At 40.5% G+C, this 22245-nt stretch overlaps 2 protein-coding genes across 2 annotated transcripts in view; both read left to right on the top strand.

Moving 5' to 3' along the window:
- The window catches only part of LOC134213203 (protein expanded), a 174279-nt gene that overhangs the window by 88573 nt on the left and 63461 nt on the right, over window positions 1-22245 (top strand). The window lies entirely within an intron of this gene.
- Window positions 14784-15557, top strand: LOC134210209 (E3 SUMO-protein ligase ZBED1-like). The gene has a single exon (XM_062686251.1). The coding sequence runs from the start codon at window positions 14784-14786 to the stop codon at window positions 15555-15557; it is 774 nt and encodes a 257-aa protein (XP_062542235.1).

The following is a 22245-nucleotide window of genomic DNA, read 5'->3' as shown; positions in this document are numbered from 1 at the left end:
TTTATTTAGTCATTATGTACATGAACATCCTCAACAAAATTATCATTTATTACTTCAAGATTGATTAAAATATCTGCTAGGGCATTTTTCTCTGTACTCAAATCTGTTGTACTGCAGGAACTTTCAGTCACTAAAAAACTTTGAACATGGATATTCCAGATTAGATTTATTTTGAAGTCGGTTACCTAAGTTGAGGGAGCTTATCAACGGATCCGACGAGTTCATAGCACGAATGAAAACGTCATGTAAATTATCCTCTCTTGAAGCTTTCCTGGTATGATGAGTCCGACTTTTTTTAAGTGCTTATGTTGACACTAAGCTGCTTCTTCAGCCAACATTCCAAGTGGTGCTGGTGAATGAATTATTATATCCCCAGCATGGTCAAGGACTTTATGCACCGTAGCAGGAATTTTATACCAATCATACAGTTGCAAATTGGTTGCTTTACAATAACTTTCTAGCTTTTCAGGATTGATTGGATCTTGGCAGTTTATCGCGATCAGAATGTTCCAGAGCCGGTGTATTAGCTCTTCGTTGACATCCAATGCTTTACTTAACACCTTACCTTTACCTAATTTGGATTCGAAAACGCTCGTCGACAAATGTTTCCAGTTGTACTTGATCCTGCTCCGTCTTGCCTTGGCTGATCGACCCTCACACCAAAGCTATCATAAAGCCTTTTCTGTATAAGTTGTTTTCTTTTAAGGTACGCTTTCTTTAATATCTTTGGCTATGGCTCAGGATGATAAAATACTTCTAATTCAAATTATGTTTCAAGCCTGTGTCAACCTGGATGCGGCCTGCCATTTATTTATTTTTTTCAAATTTCAAATGCAGATTTTTCAATTTTGTATGGAGTTGACTCTTTTTTTGTTTATCTACAGCGATGCTTTGGCAGATATATTCCAAAGCTTTTTCAACACGATCTACCTGACGTGCCTCGTGAGCTCTAACTTGATACTGCGCCTAGTGATACTCCATATAGCTGCATAAGCTATCGTGCACACGGTCTACCACGAAGCCTACGGCACTTTCCGTGTTATCTACTCCCTCTATTTTAACTGTTCTTGACGCTCTTTTGGCATACGTATAAAATTGATATCCAGCCCACCGCAGTCTGCCGTGTATTTTAAGAATACCCATATTCAATGTTTCGAAATTAATTACTTTTTTTTTGAAAAAGTGGTCGGAATCGCAAATTTTTTGCATGAATTTTTTTTTCCGTCGGGTCGTATTTGGATGTTTTATTTCCTATTTTCCCACAAGTTAGCCGTTCTTCGGAAGTCCACGGAACAAGCTTTCAGAAACTTTTTGAAGAGTTAGAAAAAAGCTACTGTAGCCGAAGATATTGGCAATTGAATAATGGAATAATTTTTCAAGAACTAAAAAGTGTCTGGTTCTGATGCCTATTTATTGATAACCATATGGCTTAGAATGCTAATATTCTGGGGTTTAATGCTTCAAAACATTAGCATTTAGTAGGTCACCTTGAATTACGAATCGAGCAAAGTCGATTTTTTTAATTTTCGGCCACCTGATTCCCCATAGTGCGTGAGTGCGTTATACAATGTTGTCCCCTACATGATCAATCACGAAGTATTGATCATGACATGTATTTGATGTATGACATGTACACTCAGTCTAAGTCAAGGTGTAAGCTAAGCTAATTAACTCGCGGAACTACATAATGTTTTTTTCGAATATTTTCTACTGTGTTTTCCGAACGCAGGGATGCTTCAGAAAACGCAACTATTTCTTATTTGCTTTTCTCTCGTTCGGTCCACCCTGGGTATATAATCCCATCACTACTGACTACAGCTATGCCATCTCATTAACCAACCAGTCGGTGTGTTAGTTAACGGAAGAAAAGGCTACCGAGGACGACCACGGGTCACGGGTGATGGTTGGCTTTCGATTTTTATCGCTGTGGTTAGAGATTAATATGGCGACTGAAGCCACTTGGCAGCTGGATTACCCCGCGGTTGCCAATTGGCTGAATGAGTTTTGTGAAGCGGTCACCCGTCGTTCGGCAGCCAAATGATTGGGATTCCAGAGCCTCCGATATCAGAGTGCGCAGATTAATACTTCCGATACGTCGGAGAACGAGAGATGGAGTGTGGCGGATAATAATAATGCTTGTATGAATAGCTAAACGATTGTAAAAGCCCGAGAAACGAGACACGACCGATGGAAGAGGATCGAATGACAAGAGGACAGCGGCGATGCATGGGCGATCCCGGATCGGATCGGCATCCGGAATGGCTTTGGCAACGAGCGGCGATCATCGTCGGTTGAATGGAGGATGATGAGGAATTTTATTGTTTTCGCTATTAACTGAGTGGTAGTGTAGGAATGGGGCCATCGATCGCCGGTGAATGTTGACGTGGATTGCCATTTTCATTCCGATAAGCACGGGGTGGGAAGCATTGAAACGAGTTGAGATAAATGATGATTATTATCATCGTTGTATGTTTCGATTTAATTCATTATCGCATTTCACATTTTACTCAGTATGTGTTGATATCTTCAACTTCATCACTATGATTATCGACTAATTTTATCAAAATTTATTCTGAAGGACTTATGCGACAATTATCGCATATCTTGCCACAACAGTCCGGATGGCCTGAAAACCCAGCAATAAAGTCGCGGCGACAGTTCTGTCACGTGTGTTTGGGGAAACCTTTAATGTAGCACCGACTAAAAGATTGTTTCAAATAGCATTCTGAATTAACTGGATTATTATTTTTTATTTATTTTTTATCTTTGTTTATTGTATCTTTTCAACAGTTCGGTACTTTCAAGCTGAAAACAACGAGAAAGACATCACATAAATTAGGTTAAATTTTCATGAAACTCTGTATGATAACTTTACATAATTTACACCAATTTTCATTGTTGCAGTTGATTAAAAAAACTTATGCTTCTACTATTGTTGGACATTTCTGACGTACACATATTTGCATAAATATTTATAAACAATCCTAGTAATCCAACACGCTTTTTTATTTGTAAGAGAATCCAACAATTTTGTTCATGCTAATATTTTGTAAGGTTCCTATTCTACCTTTAACCACAATTGAGATTAATCTGAATACGAAACCCACATGTGATTAGTGGTAATATACAAAATTGAAAGAAGACCTAGAACATGCTGGTTGAGGGTACTGTGTGCAGTATTGCTGGATAAAATAGTTACAGCAACCATTTATAAATAAAATTAGGAGGGAATGCGAATTAATTGTAATGAAAAACTAAGTGTTGCAATCCACTCTGATTAGTTCGGTTGTGATATGTGTGTGGTCCCTCCAATCACAACTGCGAAGGTGTTGATGATGGTATGTGGCTACCTACAATCCAGGAGATTTACGATCGAAAGTTCAGTCCCAGCGCTAAGCACGGTTCACCACAAAGTTCACTCCGACTAGTAGTTCAACCACCCAAGCACTCAGTTTGACGTGGAAGTCCTACCATATGAGTTGGACTTTTGGCACATCAATCCGCACATCGCATTCTTGCGGTAGAGCTGTAAAACGGACCAAATGAGCTACTGTTCGGCAAAGGCACGGCAATTTACGCACCCGGCAAAACATTAAATAGTGACTTACAAGCAATAACCGGTTGATGGGACTATCGCTATTCGTTGTGGCACGAGAGGGCTAAGGGCGCGGAGCAAACGAGCGAACACGACGAATAGTGCTAGAAACATAACAGAAAGTTCATAATGCAGAAATCACGTGTTTCATAAATAAGCATTCCAATGCCGCCGCGTACATTCTGCGGTGCTGGTCGCGTGGTGGTTTTAAAATGCCTCTACACTTCGCAGCGAATAATGTTTAGGTTTGCCTTCAGACATACGTTCCCTGCGTCGGACCTCTTTCTCGCAAATATAGCCTTCGTAGGAGAGCTAAGTGCTATCTTCTTTGGTTGCTCACATTTACTGTTGAATAAGGCAGCTCTGAGAGTATAGAATTCAATTGGAGACTACCAGAAAAATGCTCTAATGTGTTGCGAAACGTGAGTTTACTTGGATTACCAATGAACATGTATATTAGGGTGGCTCAAAAAACACTTTTTCAAATTTTTCGATGGGCCGCCCTTTTATTCGGTTCTTTTTGATGCCCTGATGCTCTGGACAAAATTTCAGCCAAATCGGTCAACGTTGTATGCAGAAACATCCAAAAACAGTGATTTGCAGTTGGGTGGCACAATTTACGATCAAGAACCATGATACTCATTCAGTTCTTGTAGAATTAAATACAGAATGTTATGCTGAAAACCGCGAGAAGATTGAAGTTTATTAGGCAAAGATATTAGCATTTTACTGGAGTGTTGTAGGGGTGAATTTATTTCTTTTCAAAGGTAAAAGAAACGAAATTTGCTCAAACCCCACTTCAGACAAATGCTAATAACTTAGCTGGACAAACTCTAATCTTCTCGCGGTTTTCTGCATACCATTATGTATAAAATTCTTCAAGATCTGAATGAGTATCATAGTTCTTCATCGTAAGTTGTGCCGTCCAACTGCAATTCACTGTTTTTGGATGTTTCTGCATACATTTTTCCATATAAACTTCCAACGAGTTTAGCACCGCCCAAACGTTGACCGATTTGGCTTAAATTTTGTCTAGAGCATCAGGGCATCAAATAGAACCGAATAAGAGGGCGGCCCACCGAAAAATGTCAAAAAAGTTTTTTCCATACTGATTTGAGCCACCCTAATGTATATGCGAAGCAACTATATATTGTAAATTTTAACCAATGATGTTATCGATCATTTAGTAATTCGGGTTCGATCATTTAGTAGTTTGTCAATAACTCATTTCAGAAGCTGAATTTCAAAATGTGTAGTACGGTGGACTTCTAGTGCAAAGGTTTTTCTAAAACTCTGCCTAATGGTTTGTTGTTAGAATTCAACTAATAACGGAGTTATAGCGCTAGTTGCTGTAGCTTAAACTAAATGATTGGAATTTGGTTATCATTTAGTCTAAGTCACTGATACTATAGCTATAACTCCATTACTAGTGGAATTCAGACAACGAACTATTTGGCAGAGTTGTAGAAAAACCTTCGCACTAGGAGTTCACCATACAACAAATTTTGAAATTCAACTTCTGGAATGAGTTATAAACAAACTACTAAATGATCGAACGCAAATCACTAAATGATCGATAACATCCCTGATTTTAACAATGTTTTGTGGAAGTAAATTGCTCTAATCGCTGATGCATTTCGTAATAATCATCATGACTTTATAACCCAAACTGGGATTTATATCATCTTGAAGAACCATCCATCTTTCACACCGCAAAAATCGGAAGACTACTGTAGGCCGAGCACGTAGCCAGAATATCGTTGAAATACCGGTGAAAATGGTTCTCGATAGCGGTCCGTCGGGCATAAAAAGGTGATGTTCGCAGCAAGCAAGGTGGATAGATCAGGTGGAAAACCATGTGCAGATCCTACGCGGACTGCGTGGCACAGGCCATTCCTGCCTTAGTATGAGTAAATAAATAATAATACAATTTGGATCATCTTTGAAAATTTTCATATTTATTTAAAACATTGTGTTTGAAGTTGGAATGTAAGAATTTGGCCAACTGGGATCGTTCATCTTTTAATGTTTAGCCTATCTATATACAGTTAGTATCAAAATTGAGTGTGCAACTGTGCACCTTGTGTTAGATGATTGTACTCAAACAATTTCCAGGTGATGCATGATGGTTCAAATGAACCAAAAATCAGTAGGGTTATATACAAGATACGACCGCCCGACGTAAGCTACTTAAAAAATATTTCAGCATATTTCATTTGATTACCTATGTCACTGGTTTGAGCATGAGCTTAGAGTTTTGAATTTTTCACTCTCTTATGCTTGAACGATAACATTTGCTGTTTTATTGAACCTCCTAAACTATTAACTGAATAAATTATAACTGAATTGATTGTAGCACGAACAGTTTGGAGTTTGTATGGAAATTACTATAGAAATCGCCCAGTATGTGAAAGATCGTTCCGTTTGGCGGCCCGTTAACTATTTACACTCAATTTTTTTATTACACGGTTGGTATTCTTTAATTTTCCGGTTAACCTGATTTTTCACACCTTTTTATATACCACCTGAACTTTCTTTGATTTTTTGTGATTTTTTTCATGGGGTAAACTCATAGTTTCATCAACGCTCGTAATCAACTAAAACCCACCCGTGTAAAACAAGAACCGGGTGTAGATATAAACAACCCGAAGACTTAATAGAATACTTCCTAATCTGTAAGACAGCGGTCGGGTTTTTGTAAGCAAAATTACACCCAACCAGTGGATGGCAGATTTTAATACGGTTCTGCATAAGAACCGTAAAGAAACTGTAAAATATTTTGGCATATACAATTTCGGAAGATTTCAATACAATTATTGTACTGAAATCTTACAGATTTGTATTATTTTAATACAATATCTGCATAAAAAGCTTACAGAGTTGTATATGCCAAGATTTTAAACAATACTTGTCAGATTTGTTTTTTTGGGCGTATAAAGGAAACAAAAATGCTCATTATTGATCAATTGAATTTCCCACGATTTAGTATTTCCTTAATAACTTTTCTTGCAAGCATCAAATTGTTTCGCAACAAAGACGAATTATTCACTTGCTAAATTTCCTATATTGCCAACGTACTCATATATTTTCCGAGTTTAATGAGCAACGTTGCCAAATTACAACCAAATTAGCTAAAAATAATAGGGAGGATTATTAAAACAACTAATTGTACACAGTCAAAGCAGCCATTAACGACGCAGCGGAGAACAACGTCGGGTATATGGGTCGAAGTCGACGGAACGATTGGTTCGACGAAGAGTGCAGACAGATTCTGGAGGAGAAGGACGCAGCGCGGGCGGTCGCGCTGCAGCAAGGCTTCGTGCCGCGAGCCGAAATGTGCCGGGATAAGGATGGGAGCATCTTGACGGACGAACGTGTGGTGATCGAAAGGTGGAAGCAGCACTACGAGGAACATCTGAATGACGCTGAGAGTACAGGCAGTGAAAGTCAAGGCAGCGGAGGAGATGACTACGTCAGTTCAGCGGACGATGGAAGCCAACCAGCCCCCACCTTGAGGGAAGACCAATAAAGCAGCTGGTAAGGATGGTATCGGAGCTGAGCTCATCAAGATGGGCCCGGAAAAGCTGGCCACTTGTCTGCACAAACTGATAGTCAGAATCTGGGAAACCGAATAGCTACCGAAGGAGTGGAAGGAAGAGGTTATATGCCCCATCTACAAGAAAGGCGACAAACTGGAGTGTGAGAACTTTCGAGCGATCACCATCCTTAATGCCGCCTACAAAGTGATATCCCAGATCATCTTCCGTCGTCTGTCACCATTAGTGAACGAGTTCGTGGGAAGTTATCAAGCCGGCTTCGTTGACAATCGAATCGCGCCGGGGACTAAGACAAGGTGATGGACTTTCGTGCCTGTTGTTCAACATTGCGCTAGAAGGTGTCATGCGGAGAGCCGGGTGTAACAGCCGGGGTACGATTTTCTACAGATCCAGTCAATTTATTTGCTTCGCGGATGACATGGATATTGTCGGCCGAACATTTGCAAAGGTGGCAGAACTGTACACCCGCCTGAAACGTGAAGCAACAAAAGTTGGACTGGTGGTGAATGCGTCAAAGACAAATTAGATGCTTGTGGGCGGAACCGAGCGCGACAGGACCCGCCTGGGAAGCAGTGTTACGATAGACGGGGATACCTTCGAGGTGGTCGAGGAATTCGTCTACTTCGGATCCTGGCTAACGGCTGACAACAACGTTAGTCGTGAAATACGAAGGCGCATCATCTGTGGAAGTCGGGCCTACTACGGGCTCCAGAAGAAACTGCGGTCGAAAAATATTCGCCACCGCACCAAATGTGTCATGTACAAGACGCTTATAAGACCGGTTGTCCTCTACGGACATAAAACATGGACAATGCTCGAGAAGGATTTGCAAGCACTCGGAGTATTCGAGAGACTGGTGCTTAGGAACATCTTTGGCGGTGTGCAAGAAGACGGTGTGTGGCGGCGAAGAATGAACCACGAGCTCGCCCAACTATACGGCGAACCCAGTATCCAGAAGGTAGCTAAAGCCGGAAGGGTACGATGGGCAGGACATGTTGCAAGAATGCCGGACAGCAACCCTGCAAAGATGGTATTCGCTTCCGATCCGGCAGGTACGAGACGACGTGGAGCGCAGCGAGCGGGATGGGCAGACCAGGTGCAGAACGACTTGGCGAGCGTGGGGCGTATTCGAGGATGGAGAGATGCGGCCTCGAACCGTGCATTGTGGCGTCAAATTGTTGATTCAGTGTTATCTGTTTGGATGTTAACTAAATAAATGAAATGAAAAAATGAATTGTACACAGAGAACCAACAGATGATATTTAAGTCTAATGTCACCTTCAATGACTTAAAACTGGTAACCCAAATTTGACTAATACCGACGCTGGCCATGTTCGAATTCAGGTCAATTAAGGAATGGATAGGAATATGTTGACGTGATACTCGCATTAATAGAGGCCGACATGTCATTTGCACTTTCACGAGTAATCACTGGGATGTTGGATATATGGGTAGGGAGGTATCGAGGTTCGTTTTTGGTAAACGTTTTGCCGCTTGTAATGTGTGGTTTTTCCGAGCAAAGCAAAACAAAATAACGCGAGTCTCGAGACTGTTTTGCACCCATCGCGCATCAATAATGAACTTATCGTCTGTCTATGCCGAAGCAGGTATTTTGCCTGCTACCACAAAGCCACCTCATTTGTCTCAACCACCTCAGGTAATCATAATATATATAATATCTAGGTACATATATAGGGGGCCCTCCTCAGCCGTGCGGTAAGATGCGCGGCTACAAAGGAAGAACATTCTGAGGGTGGCTGGGTTCGATTCCCGGTGCCGGTCTAGACAATTTTCAGATTGGAAATTGTCTCGACTTACCTGAGCATAAAAGTATCATCGTGTTAGCCTCATGATATACGAATGCAAAAATGGTAACTTGGCTTAGAAACCTTGCAGTTATTAACTGTGGAAGTGCTTGATGAACACTAAGCTGCGAGACGGCTTTTGTCCCAGTGTGAGGATTTAATGCCAATAAGAAGAAGAAGAATAGTTACATAATAATATATAGGCGACAGAATTTTAGCACCATTTTTTAATCCTTAAAGCATAACAATATATTTCAATGCTTTATGTATACCAGAGCAATCCCAACTAAATATTTTATTTTATTTATTTCAGGTAAGAACCATATACAAGGCGAAGGACAGGACTAAAATCACACAAAACCAACAATAAATGCAGGTAAAATGTTTGCTGATTTGTATAACTAAGCTGAAATCTTTTCATAACCGCATGAAAAAACACTTTTTTCTCACGCCTAAAATAATTCAATTTTATTTGGAACCGATATAATGAAATACACCCATATAGGGTAGAGAACCATTTGGGCAGCACCCCCCATTCCCGTTAGCAACGTTCATTACTCGCGTGCTTTACAATCAAATTACTTGTTTTTTAGTACATGGTTAGTTGCTGTTGATATCTAATGATGCACAAAAAATCAAGCCGATTTGTTGGAACGCGGTCGAGTTATTAACGTTGCGGACGGGAATAGGGTGTGCTGCCCAAATGGTCCCGCTCCCTACCCATATCATTACCAAACAAATGTTTGGTTTATTATTTCTGTGAATTTTTTATGATAAATGATAGCAAAAAAGCGACATAATTTATTTATTTATTACCAGACTAAGGCCGGAGTGGCCTGTGCAATACATGAAAGTCGTCTCCAATCAGCTCGGTCCATGGCTGCACGTCGCCAACCACACAGTCTGCGGAGGGTCCGCAAATCGTCCTCCACCTGATCGATCCACTTTGTCCGCTGTGCACGTCGTCTTCTTGTTACCGTTGAATCGTTTTTGTGAACCATCATTCCAACATTCAGGCTACGTGCCCGGCACACCGCAGTCTTCCAATTTTCGCGGTGTGAACGATGGATGGTTCTCCCAACAGCTGATGCAACTCGTGGTTCATTCGCCTCCTCCACGTACCGCCCGCCATCTGCACCCCACCATAGATGGTTCGCAGCACTTTCCTTTCAAAAGTGCTCCCAGTGCGCGTTGGTCCTCCACGAGCATCGTCCAGGTCTCGTGTCCGTAGAGGACTACCGGTCTAATAAAGGTTTTGTAAATAGTCAGTTTGGTACGGCGGCGAACTCTATTCGATCGTAGCGTTTTGCAGAGTCCAAAGTACGTACGATTTCCTGTCATGATACGTCTCCGAATTCCTCTGCTGGTATCGTTATCGGAGGTCGCCAGTGAGCCCAAGTACACGAATTCTTCAACCACCTCGATTTCGTCACCACCGATAGAAACTCGTGGTGGGTGGCTTACATTGACCTCTCTTGAGCCCCTTCCTATCATGTACTTCGTCTTCGACGTGTTGATGACTAGTCCAATCCATTTAGCTTCTCTTTTCAGTCTGATGTAGGCTTCCTCCATCCTCTCAAAGTTACGTGCCATAATATCTATGTCGTCGGCGAATCCAAATAACTAGACGGACTTCGTGAAAATCGTACCACTCGTGTCGATCCCTGCCCTTCGTATTACCCCTTTCAAAGCGATGTTGAAAAGCAGACACGAAAGACCATCACCTTGCCGCAGCCCTCTGCACGTTTCGAAGGGACTCGAGAATGCCCCTGAAACTCGAACTACGCACATCACCCGATCCATCGTCGCCTTGATCAACCGTTTCAGTTTATCCGGAGATCCGTTTTCTTGCATTAGCTGCCATAACTGGTCTCGATCGATTGTATCATATGCGGCTTTGAAGTCGATAAATAGATGATGTGTTGGCACGTTGTATTCGCTGCATTTCTGCAATACCTAACGTACGGCGAACACCTGATCTGTTGTAGAGCGTTCACCCATAAATCCCGCCTGGTACTGCACCACGAACTCTCGTGCAATTGCTGTTAGTCAGCGGCATAAAATTTGGGAGAGTACCTTGTAGACGGCGTTCACCAATGTGATTGCGCGGTAGTTGCTACAATCCAGCTTTCGCCCTTTTTATAGATGCAACACACGACACCTTCCATCCACTCCTACGGCAGAACCTCATCCTCCCAAATCTTGGTAATGACCCAGTGCAGCGCTCTAGCCAGTGCCTCACCACCGTCTTTAAACACCTCTCCTGGTAGTTGGTCAACTCCAGGGGCTTTGTTGTTTGGTCAATCTCTTCCTGGATTTCCTGGAGATTCGGAGCTGGAAGTCGTATGTCCTGCGCGCGTGCTCCTAGGTTCATCACCATACCGTCACCGTTGTCTGCCACATCGCCATTCAGGTGTTCTTCGTAGTGCTGCCGCAACCTTTGGATTACCTCACCTCACCGTTTGTAAGAAGGTTCCCGTTTATGTCCTTACACATATCGGCCTGTGGCTCGTGGCCCTTACGTGAACGGTTTAACTTCTCATAGTGCGTTATTAGCGCGGTACAGTTGCTCCGTCTCTTCACGGTCTCGATCTTCCTGCTGGCACTCTGACGACTCCGACGCGTGTTGTACACCGTCGAATGTTTTGAGCGCAGACATACTGCAACGAGGTAGTGGTCGGATTCAATATTCGCATTGCGGTAAATGCGGACGTTCGTGGTGTCGGAGAAGAATTTGCCGTCGATTAGAACGTGGTCGATTTGGTTTTCCGTTACTTGATTAGGTGATTTCCATGTGTCCTTTCTTGCGGGAGAAGAAAGTGCTTCAGACTACCATTCCGAGGGAAGCTGCGAAGTTTATGCATCGTTGGCCGTTGTCGTCCGATACGGTATGCAGATTATCCGGTCCGATGACCGGTCTATACATTTCCTCCCTTTCTACCTGAGCGTTCATGTCACCGATGACCATTTTGACGTCCCGCAGTAGGCATCCATCGTATGTCTGCTCCAGCTCAGCATAGAACGCTTCTTTCTCGTCGCCGGGCCTCCCTTCGTGTGGCCAGTGCACGTTGATGATGCTATAGTTGAAGAAACGGCCTTTTATCCTTAGCTTGTACATCCTTGCGTTGATTGGCTGCCACCCAGTCACACGTTGGCGCATCTTGCCCAGCACTATGAAGCCGGTTCCACATACTCAATGTACATCCATATTCACATCGGAGTATTCAATGTAGTTAATCTATATAAAATGTACTTTCATGAAATATATCGAAAACTACATACCATCGGGGCCCTCCTTAGCTGTGCGGTAAGACGCGCTGTGTGTACACTAGGGCAGTTCAAATTTCAAAAGTGTTCGAAAATTCCAACTCCCATATGTCTATTAGCATCATTTTGATAATATAGGAGTCCTGGCAAAATTTCAGGCAATTCGGTTGCCATTTAGGGGTGGCGCGAAGTCAATTAATGTTTATATGGAAATTTGTATGTGAAAAACTTAAAATTTATTCAAGTCTCCCTACAATTGTCAAATTGGGATGAATTCAAATAAACATCCCCAACCAACCAATTTTCGAACATTTTTGAAATGTGAACTGCCCTAGTGTACACTAGAGATGGGCGCTCCGCTCAGCAGCTGTTCGAAAGATTCGCTTCCTTACATTGAGCTGATGAGCCATGGATCTTTTTTGAAGAAGCCCAGCTCAGCAGCTCACTTTAAATTGATGAAATCATTGTCAAACACGCGCCTAGAGAAACTCCCTCGAGCGTACGCACGCGAGTACGCGCGTTGTTGTATTTTGTACAACACAAACGAAAATACCACGCTCGCGGTATGCAACACAAGCGAGCTTGTATGAGCATTCCAGTCCAGTACCGCGCACGTGCTGATCGTTTATTATTTGCACCTCAAGCACCATCAAGCCAAGCGACAGCACCATCTTGCCAAGCAACAGAAATCATTTCTGCTGCTGAGAGGAATTAGAAACACCCAAGCAAAAATAATCTAGCTTGCCGTCTATTTCTTAACCCATACCCACATACTCGGCGCTACGAACGGACACACAAAATATACCTAGTAGTGCGGTAGCGAACGAAGCGTACCAAGCAAAAGATCCGTAGATCCGAACAACTCTCAGTTCCGCTCATGTAGTAGTCCAGCTCAAAATTGCTGTGACATGGAAGCGAGAGCTGCGCTACCATCTCAGATCCGTGCGACACGGATCTCGATTCGGATCAGTCGCGACCGATTCTAGCGGGCGAACCATGTGGTTCAAACTAGGGACGTTCCGATATTTCCGATATATCGCAATATCGATATATTTGTTTCGATATCCGATATTTTTGTATCGATACATTGCTTTCAATATATCGGCCATATCGATATTTTCGCTTTCGATATCGATATATCGAATAAGAAAAAAATTAACACAAAAACATTAAGTGAACACAAAAATATTATCTTGTATGTTTGAAAGTGCAACGCTTGACAAAAAAATATGCATCCCTGATAAAATCAATCCTCAATTGGATCATACGCCGTTATGTGTTATTGTGTTTGCTTTGCCAGTACGAATTTGGGTTAAAGCTTATATGAGAAACATCATAGAACGCACACAAATGAATGGTAATGCTACAAAACTATAGATAGTGGAATATATAGATGAGCGAAGAAAAATCCTCTGTCTCCAAACGAACTGTCAAACGTGTCTCCAAACGAGCATGACGTCACGATTTCAATGGAAACGTTAAGGGCTGTGACGTCATATGTGCGTGTGCACGGGCAAAAAAAATGACTCAGCCATGCTTTCGCTCATCTATAGATTCTACTATCTATATACAAAACTGACTAGCGTACCAAGCATCCCATTGAGAAACAGGAAAAAGGGAACGATGCAAGATTGCTAGCACATTTACTAGCACACATGCGCTCCCCAGCAAATATTCACTAGTTAACTAACATCAGTGTGATGATTCAAGCGATTGTCTCTAGCTTGTCTGTCTGTCTTTCTATGTACAACGAACGCTTATGTACATTGCAAGAGCACCACTCTACTGCTGTAAATAGTATAATTGTCTCATCTTTGCTTGATGTACAATCTATATAGGCCAGAGATGCAGTTCGTGGCAATAAAGGAACTGTAGTTTTCGCTCAACTGTCATCTAGAACAGTCTTTAATAATCCGTGTTTTTCGAATCTGCGAAAATGGCTCCACCAAATAGTCGCGTATGGATTTTCTTCGAAAAAATCGTGTTGAATAAAATTGCCAAGTGCAAGCAATGCTGCAAACATGTGAAATACAGCGGAAATACTACCAACTTATCGAGACATCTAGAACTAGAAGTGCATCATCCAAATTTGATGATAAGCTTAAGAAGGAATGGAGAACCTGATGGATCTCGCACTCGATTGAATAGTAAACTTGTTTTCTCCGGTGCATCACGACCTGAACCATCTGCGTCTGCAGGCTCCGATCCTGCCCATGGCAAACAATTGGAAAACGATCAGAAAACGGATGATGATTGGGCTAATGAACCAGGACCTTCCCAAGCAAAAGAATTTTCGACCATTCTGAAGGCTTTCGAGAAATCCTCTAGCATTGTTGAAGGTACTATTTTGGCATAGTACAATGATTTTGCTGTCAGCTGAGTAACTTATTTTTATTTGTAGGTGTACGTCGTTTTGCCACTGTTGAATCGAACATTCTGTATTTTATTTGCAAAGATAATCGTCCCTTTGCTGTTGTTGAGGGTGAAGGTTTTCGGTGACTTATGAAGTGTTTGATGCCCGCATTCAAAGTGCCTTCGACGAAATATTTCAAAAAAGAGATGGTTTTGAAATATGAAGCAACATCAGATCTTTACAAGGCCAAGCTCAAGAACGTGCGACATTTGTGTCTCACGATGGACATCTGGACTGAAACGATGGCAGAAAAGGGATACCTCGGCATTACGGCACATTACCTGGAAGGAACAGATTTCAGATCGATCAACTTAAGTGTTAAACAGATGACTACAAACCACACTGCGGAGAACATAAAAACAGCTGTGCTGGAGACTATTGCTGAATGGGATATCGAGAACGCTAAAGTGGTAAGTGTAGTGACAGACAACGCAAATAATATGATTGCTGCGATGAGAAAAGCTTTCGACCACCGTCGGTTGCCATGTTTTGCCCATACTCTTAACCTCGTGACCCAAACAGCAACATCGCTTGACGACATTAACGATGTTATTATCAAGATTCGAAGCATTGTGAAGTACTTTAAGAATAGTGTCAACGCATCTGATAAGCTTCGAAAGGTTCAAACTGCTAGTGGTGTAGCGGAGGGGAACGTTTTGATGTTGCAAAAGGATGTGCCAACCCGTTGGAATTCAAAGTTCTATATGATCGATAGGTTCATGGATATGCGTAAAATTGTAGCAGATATATTAATGGACGATTCCAATGGGCCACCTATGCTCACATCGACGGAGCTTGAGCTCTCGAAACAGCTTCTGCAGCTACTAAAGCCATTCGAGTTTGTCACACGAGATATCAGTGGCCAGAAGTATGTTACACTGTCAAAAAATTATTCCGATTGTGCAATGCCTCCGATCTAAGGTTGAGAAATGTTTGACCACCATCCCTGCTATTAAGGCTATGAAGGGTAGCCTTCTCGCAGAATTAGATAAACGGTTTGGACAAATTGAACACAATATTATTGCTGCTGTTTCAACAATTTTGGATCCCAGATTCAAAGATCTGCATTTCCAAAATAAATCGGCGTTGTCAGCAGCGCTTTTCAAAATTCGAAAAAATATCAACAACATTCAAGAAGAACATGGAGTGGATGACGAAGAAACGGTGACATCGACTGGGAAAAAGGACGATGACGTAGATTTCTGCGGACTCAACAAGCAACTGGTCAAGGAGAAACCAAATTCTTGTGAAGATGCTGACGAATTGATTGCATATTTGTCGGCACCAGTAAGCGCTTTGGAAGCAAACCCACTGACGGTATGGGAGGATATGCAGACCATCTACCCGGAACTTTACAAGCAAGCAAGACTACATCTGGTACATATGGCAACCTCCGTGCCATGTGAACGCTTATTTTCGAAAACAGGAGCTACTATGACGGAAACCAGGAATCGACTTTCATCAAATCATCTCGAAAAGTTGATTTTCCTCAGTGGCATTGACGAAGCAGACTGGTTCGACTAATTGTAAAACTGTATTTTGTAAATGTTAAACAGAAATAAACTTAAAATGGAATAAAAATAACATATTCCTGAAATTTTCTAAAACTTGAAATATCATTTGATTTTCCGATATATCGATATTTTTATTGTGATATATCGGCTATATCGATACATTGATTCGATTATCGTATCGAATCTAATATCGATATTTTGGAGTATCGGAACGTCCCTAGGTTCAAACGAACCGAACTGGGAGCTGTGTCTTGCACGGAGCGGATCTTTTGCTTGCGACGGGTTTTCCCGCCAGCATACTGCTACATGTGCACTCTGTTTGTTTGTAGCACCGTGCTCTGTATTTTTTTACTCTCTTGTTTTTAGTTCTCTCGCATTTCGGGATCCAATATAGATGAAAGGGCTCGCTTGTATGAAAATGTCAACTACGCATGGTTAGAAGCGCGCAAACAAGGCATTGATTTTCTGCACCCAGTATGAAGAGAAAACTTATGACACGTGATATGGTTCATATACATATCATAGACTAGGGACTGAATTATTCAAACTAACGATTTGAGAAACGTTATCAACAAAATGTAACTTAGAATTATGAAAAGAAAATAATGTTGAGTTAGTTTTTGTATAGAAATAAATATAATGATTCTAAATTAACTCCTAGACTTCAAAACTAGACGGTTTAAAATCGTCGGTTTTTCAATAGAAATTATTACCTCACTATAGCTTAACATTTTAATCATTTCAAAGTGAGGTGAATAGATGAATGATGAATGAATGAATAAATAAATGAATGACATAAATTTTTAAATTTAAATTTTTGAACAATAATTAAAATTTAAATAATAATATTAACAATTATGTTTGAATAAAGCCTGTCCACGTTAAATTTCGGACACTGAGACTATGTCCAACTAATTTGTAGCCATTTTATCTCTTTGGACAAGAAGGAAAACCCGCTGAAAGAATAACATAAAGCGGAGAGATTTAACTGTCGTGTAAATTGATCTCCTCAGTCAGTGGTTTGTGAAAATTCTAAAAAATCGCGTGGGATGATGGGTGTCCGAAATTTAACGTAGCATTAAAGAACTGAAGAGCTGATCCAAGGAGCTGACTCTTTTCAATGAGCTGAACGGATCAGATCCGCTCACTGCAATGAGCTGTTTTGCCCATCTCTAGTGTACACTTTGCTCAAAATTAGAGAAGGGAAAAAATTGGTCTCCTCTTTACTCTGTATAGTTGAAAAACAACAACATTCAAATCGACCAGACAATCAGATTCTGTGGGGACTTTAAGTTTAGTCATATTTTATACAAACATCATGATTACTAAGAAATCATGAGTAATTGTGATGTATAACTATTTTTAGTTTAGTGTTCAAGCGGCTGTTCCTAGATCAGAACGGTAAAATGTTTCATATGAGAAAATGTTTTTTTACACCAGTATTGATAAGGAAAATATTTTAAGTGGAATGTATTCACTTGTCATAAGACAAGTTTGTACTATTCCATTTAATTCCACTACTTTATTGTACATTTGACAGATACGTATGTCGATAATAGTTTTATCATTATGATTCATGAAATTCATAACTTCATACATAGATGTTATGTAGTAGGTCGTCAGCAAATATACTTTAATATTATCTCTCCGGGTTATGATAGTAGCAAATTTGTATTTAATCGCAGATTTAAAGGAGCTAAAGGTTATACTACAGGTAACAATAATGTTGTCATACACTCCTCCTCCCTAATAAGAATGTTTTTGACGTAGGACTACGTCTGTGTTTTCTATATTGGGGTACACTTTACGATTGCGAAAATCGGGGACCGTCACGAAAATATGATAGACTTTAAACTTTAATATCTAAGCCGTTTCTCGATGGATTTTCAATTTTTTTGGACCATTCGATCAAGGATAAGCCAACGCTTCTTTGTATTTATTTGAAAATACTGATTATTAGCTATTTATTATCGATAATTGATAAAAAGTTTAGAAATAGGTAAACTAACCAATCACGTACATGCATCACTAGCACAGACATCAAAAATCAATCACTTGCGGGTTTGGATCTAATCCTCAGTTTGAACAAGATTTTACGCATAGCAGACGCATCAAAGCGATCGTAGCGGAGCGGACACAGCATCACGGAGGCGCTAATTACATTTTCAAAGCAAATCCATCGCATTGGTGGTGGTGCTCGATGTGTTGCTGCAGATCATTCAACCTCAACGAACCAGAATTTCATATGAAGAAAAGGTTGACCATAAAAATAGCACTGTGGCGATCCCGCACCGCCAGTGCCGATGCTGAAAACTTATTACAAATTGTGGTGTCAGTTAGTTGGAAAGCAACATTGGGAAAAGAAAATTGGTTCTTGTTAGGACCAACGTTTGACGAAAATAAAGAATTAATTGCGAAAATGGACTGTTTCGGTGGCATTGGGTTTGGCGTGGTAGCTTGGTTGCTGTTAGTGATTCCATCCATTAAAATTCACTATGTCATCTCACTATTCAACTTCTTGATTCAGTTGGCCTCCGAACAGTTTGCTCAATGTTAATAAAACGACACAAATTATTATGGCAAATACCATCAATTTCGAATAGCTACGTAGTCCTACATCACCTTTGCGTACAACCCGATTAGGCTGCACCTTTGAGTTTTATTTTTCAAAATAGGTTTTTACGTGGATGTACAGGAATTTTGCTGGATTTTCAATTCCAGAAAATACGTTGACTGCGTCAACTACGGATTCTGTCCAAAATACCATTCAAATTCATTTCAGAATCACAAACAGATTCTGTTCAGAACCTTTGAACGGATTCTGTTCAGAATCCCAAACTGATTATGTTTATAATATCAAACAGAATCCTAATCGGACTCTATTCAAAATTTCAAACTAATTCCTAATCTCGACCGGAATTCTATTCAGAATCACAAACAGATACTCTTTAGAATTCCAAACGTAGTCTGTTTGAAATTCCGAACGGACGTATTTTGCTCAGAATCTTGAGTGAATGTTGCTAAGAAGTCCAAATGGGATTTTTTTTCAGAACTTTTCGTTATTTACTACGACAAGTTATGGGTAGTGCACAATAACCTTCAAACATAAAAAAACATGAGATCGAAATTACAAAATCGATCGACATAATCATATGTCATATGTCATAATTTTATTTGAAAAAAAACAGCTTAAAATATTTTCTGCCAACTGAGCCGAAAAGATGCTTTGGTGAAGTTTCGTGTCAAGTCCGCTACTCCAAAAAGGGTACTTAAAACTAGAAGTCAGCTACGACGATGAAACCTGCAGAACGAAATGTCCTTACAAGTACATATTTTATTCGTAAAATATTCACAGGAATAAAATATTTAGTTCAAATATACAACATTTTGTAATATACAATATGAACATGCATACAATATGTAAGCATGCTGGGAACCACTGATTTAAACTGTAGTGCAAAAATACTTGTCAAGTAAAAGAATCATTTCCTTTTTCATAATAAAAATGATTATGTTATGTTGAGTTTTTCCGCAAAGTTTTTGAAACGCTGAAATACATTCTATGAAACCGCAAAATGTGAACTTTAGAAATCAATAACTTAATTACAAAAAATCTGGAATTTTAGAATCACGGGTTTTTCCCTTACTGAATATTTTCAACATTTTCGTTCGTAATGTGGACGCCAAAATGTAGGACCGTATCACTAATACTTCTCGCAAATGATCGTAGCAACTTCATTAGTGAGCATTATCCCATTGGAAATATGGCACATTCAAAGTCTTTAAAATGATAATCTATTCCAATCAATATTTCTCATTCGCCACTTGATACAACATTCCAATGATGACTTTCGACGCCCACTTGCCAATTACGCCCCTTCATTACGGGCTTCCAAAAATAGTCATCGGAATGCCTATTACCAAGCAAACTTAACAAACCACAATCTAAAATCCAATCTAAAGCTCTTTACTCATCAATCTCCCCTCGCAACCATAAGCCAGCAGCTTGATTTACATACCTAATTAATTAAGCCCCTATATGCATTCTCACCAAAACCGAGGTAAGAATTGATTTTTTTTAGCAATTGGAATAAGGCGATGGCCGGAAAGCAGGGTGAGGAAATTGGTGAGATTCCACCAACACCTACACCAACTGCCAGTCCGGTTTATCGCCTCACTGTGAATAACAAAAATTTGCATTTCTCAACATTTTAATCCTCTCGTCTCGACGATCGTAACATCATAGCAACCGTCCTAGCACGTACCAAAAATGGAGGCTGGAGCATCATTCAGGGTATGAATAATAACTGAAGGAAACGTTTTCATTCATAACTCTTCGGAATCGCCCACGCAATACGGTTCAACGTATCTCGGCTCAAACAATGGTGTAGTTTTCTTTTATTTTGAAGGAGTTTGTACCCCTCTTACTGGATTTGAAAAATTAATATTTTTTGTATTATGTGAGAAACGTAGTTCAGTAAATCCCAGGTGTAAACATTGAACCCGTGCCATTGACCCAAGAAGTCAAGTATTTAGTAGTCACTTATCGACCAAACTTATCGACCAAAATTGTTCTTATCGACCAAAATTGTTCGAATATTTATTGAACCCAATTTTGTCACTGTGCTCAGGATCGTGAGCTTCGCCTTACCGTGCCAATCGTCGCCGGCTTTCCAATTAAAGTTAATTAAACAATTTCTCATTATACCATTCAACATCCAAATCCTGAATCGGAATCAGATATCTTTAAAAGAATGGCTACGTGATTGTTTTCGATTCAAATTTCTTTGCATAAAACCCAAATGAGCAGTATTTTTTCGTTAACGATAAAATATTTGCCCATGAATTTCGGCATTGTGGTCCTGCCATATGATTCTCCTCGTATTTGGTTCACGGTTGCTGTATGATTGAAAATGTGCGTAGGATTCTCGGTAGTTTTCAAATGGATCCCATGGATTGCATTGTTGAAAACATGAATCGTGGTCGGTGAGTTTGCTAAATGTGAGATAAGAATGCGAACGTTTACAAACACATATAGGCGCAACCATATGGTTTAATTATCGTTAAACCCAATAAGCACAAAATCCGGGATATTTTATATGATTTATTTAATGTCATGATGGCTAGCAAGAAATTAATTAGAGTTTCACTCTTGTTTTCTTTGCTGTGCTGACCAGAGTTGCCAGAGAACTGGAAAATTATTTTCACACCTTTTGAAGATTCGTTCGTTTGAGTATCTATTACTCTGCTATATAATAAATTAAAACAATAAGAGAGATTAACTATCTATGTAATAACGATTGGCATCCCCGTAGAAAACTGTTGTATTTCAAGTTATGACTGCGCGTGTTGAGACCGCGAACATTCCCAACATCAAGTCATCCTCCGGTGCATGCTTTCGATATCGATATTGACGCTACCTGACAGTAGGTTGCTTATTGCACAAATAAAGCTGGCAAGGAAACGGCAGGCGATAAAGGAGTCTACTAGAGTACTAACCACTCAGGGTAAGCATGGGAATGGGAAGCAAAGGCATTTTCATTAGGCCACCACCAGTATTCGTGAGGGTTGACTTAGCTTCCAGCGTGCTGCAGGCAAGTTGAGCTGACTGCCGCTGGGAGCAATCATTTCTTTTTTCGAGGTTAATTAATTTATATCCGCATTTATCGAACGTGTTCGACAGTTGATCGTAATTAGTGTCTGGTGGTGTCGGATAGCCTTTCGAGAGTGTGGTATTTTCTCAGTAGCAAACTGTGGGAAAATGGAGCCTGCTACAAGAGGGCTGCCCCCGACTGGCGTCTAACAGTGGAATGGAATGTGAAATTATTGGACGGCTGGGCTGGCGTGCAACGGTGGAATGTTATTGCAAAAACATGACGGTTCACATGAAATCTGAGAGGATTCCAATAGATCACAGAAAAATCCAACGTTTCTCGATGCTCGATAAATGACAATTATTAATCCGACACTGAGAAGCATTTAGCGAATTTTATACATTTATAATCCACTATCAGAATGTGCTAAAAATGTATATATTATCAAGCACAAAATATTTTCTACCTTTTCAGCCACCGACAATTAATATCACATAAGC

This window comes from Armigeres subalbatus, chromosome 2, assembly GCF_024139115.2.
Source record: "Armigeres subalbatus isolate Guangzhou_Male chromosome 2, GZ_Asu_2, whole genome shotgun sequence".
NCBI lineage: Eukaryota > Metazoa > Arthropoda > Insecta > Diptera > Culicidae > Armigeres > Armigeres subalbatus.
The sequence above is the reverse complement of the archived record's forward strand: the minus strand, read 5'-3'. Positions and strand labels throughout refer to the sequence as shown.

Excerpts from the sequence above, each read along its gene's own strand:
- LOC134210209 (XM_062686251.1), top strand. The coding sequence starts at position 14,784 with ATGGTTTTGAAATATGAAGCAACATCAGATCTTTACAAGGCCAAGCTC.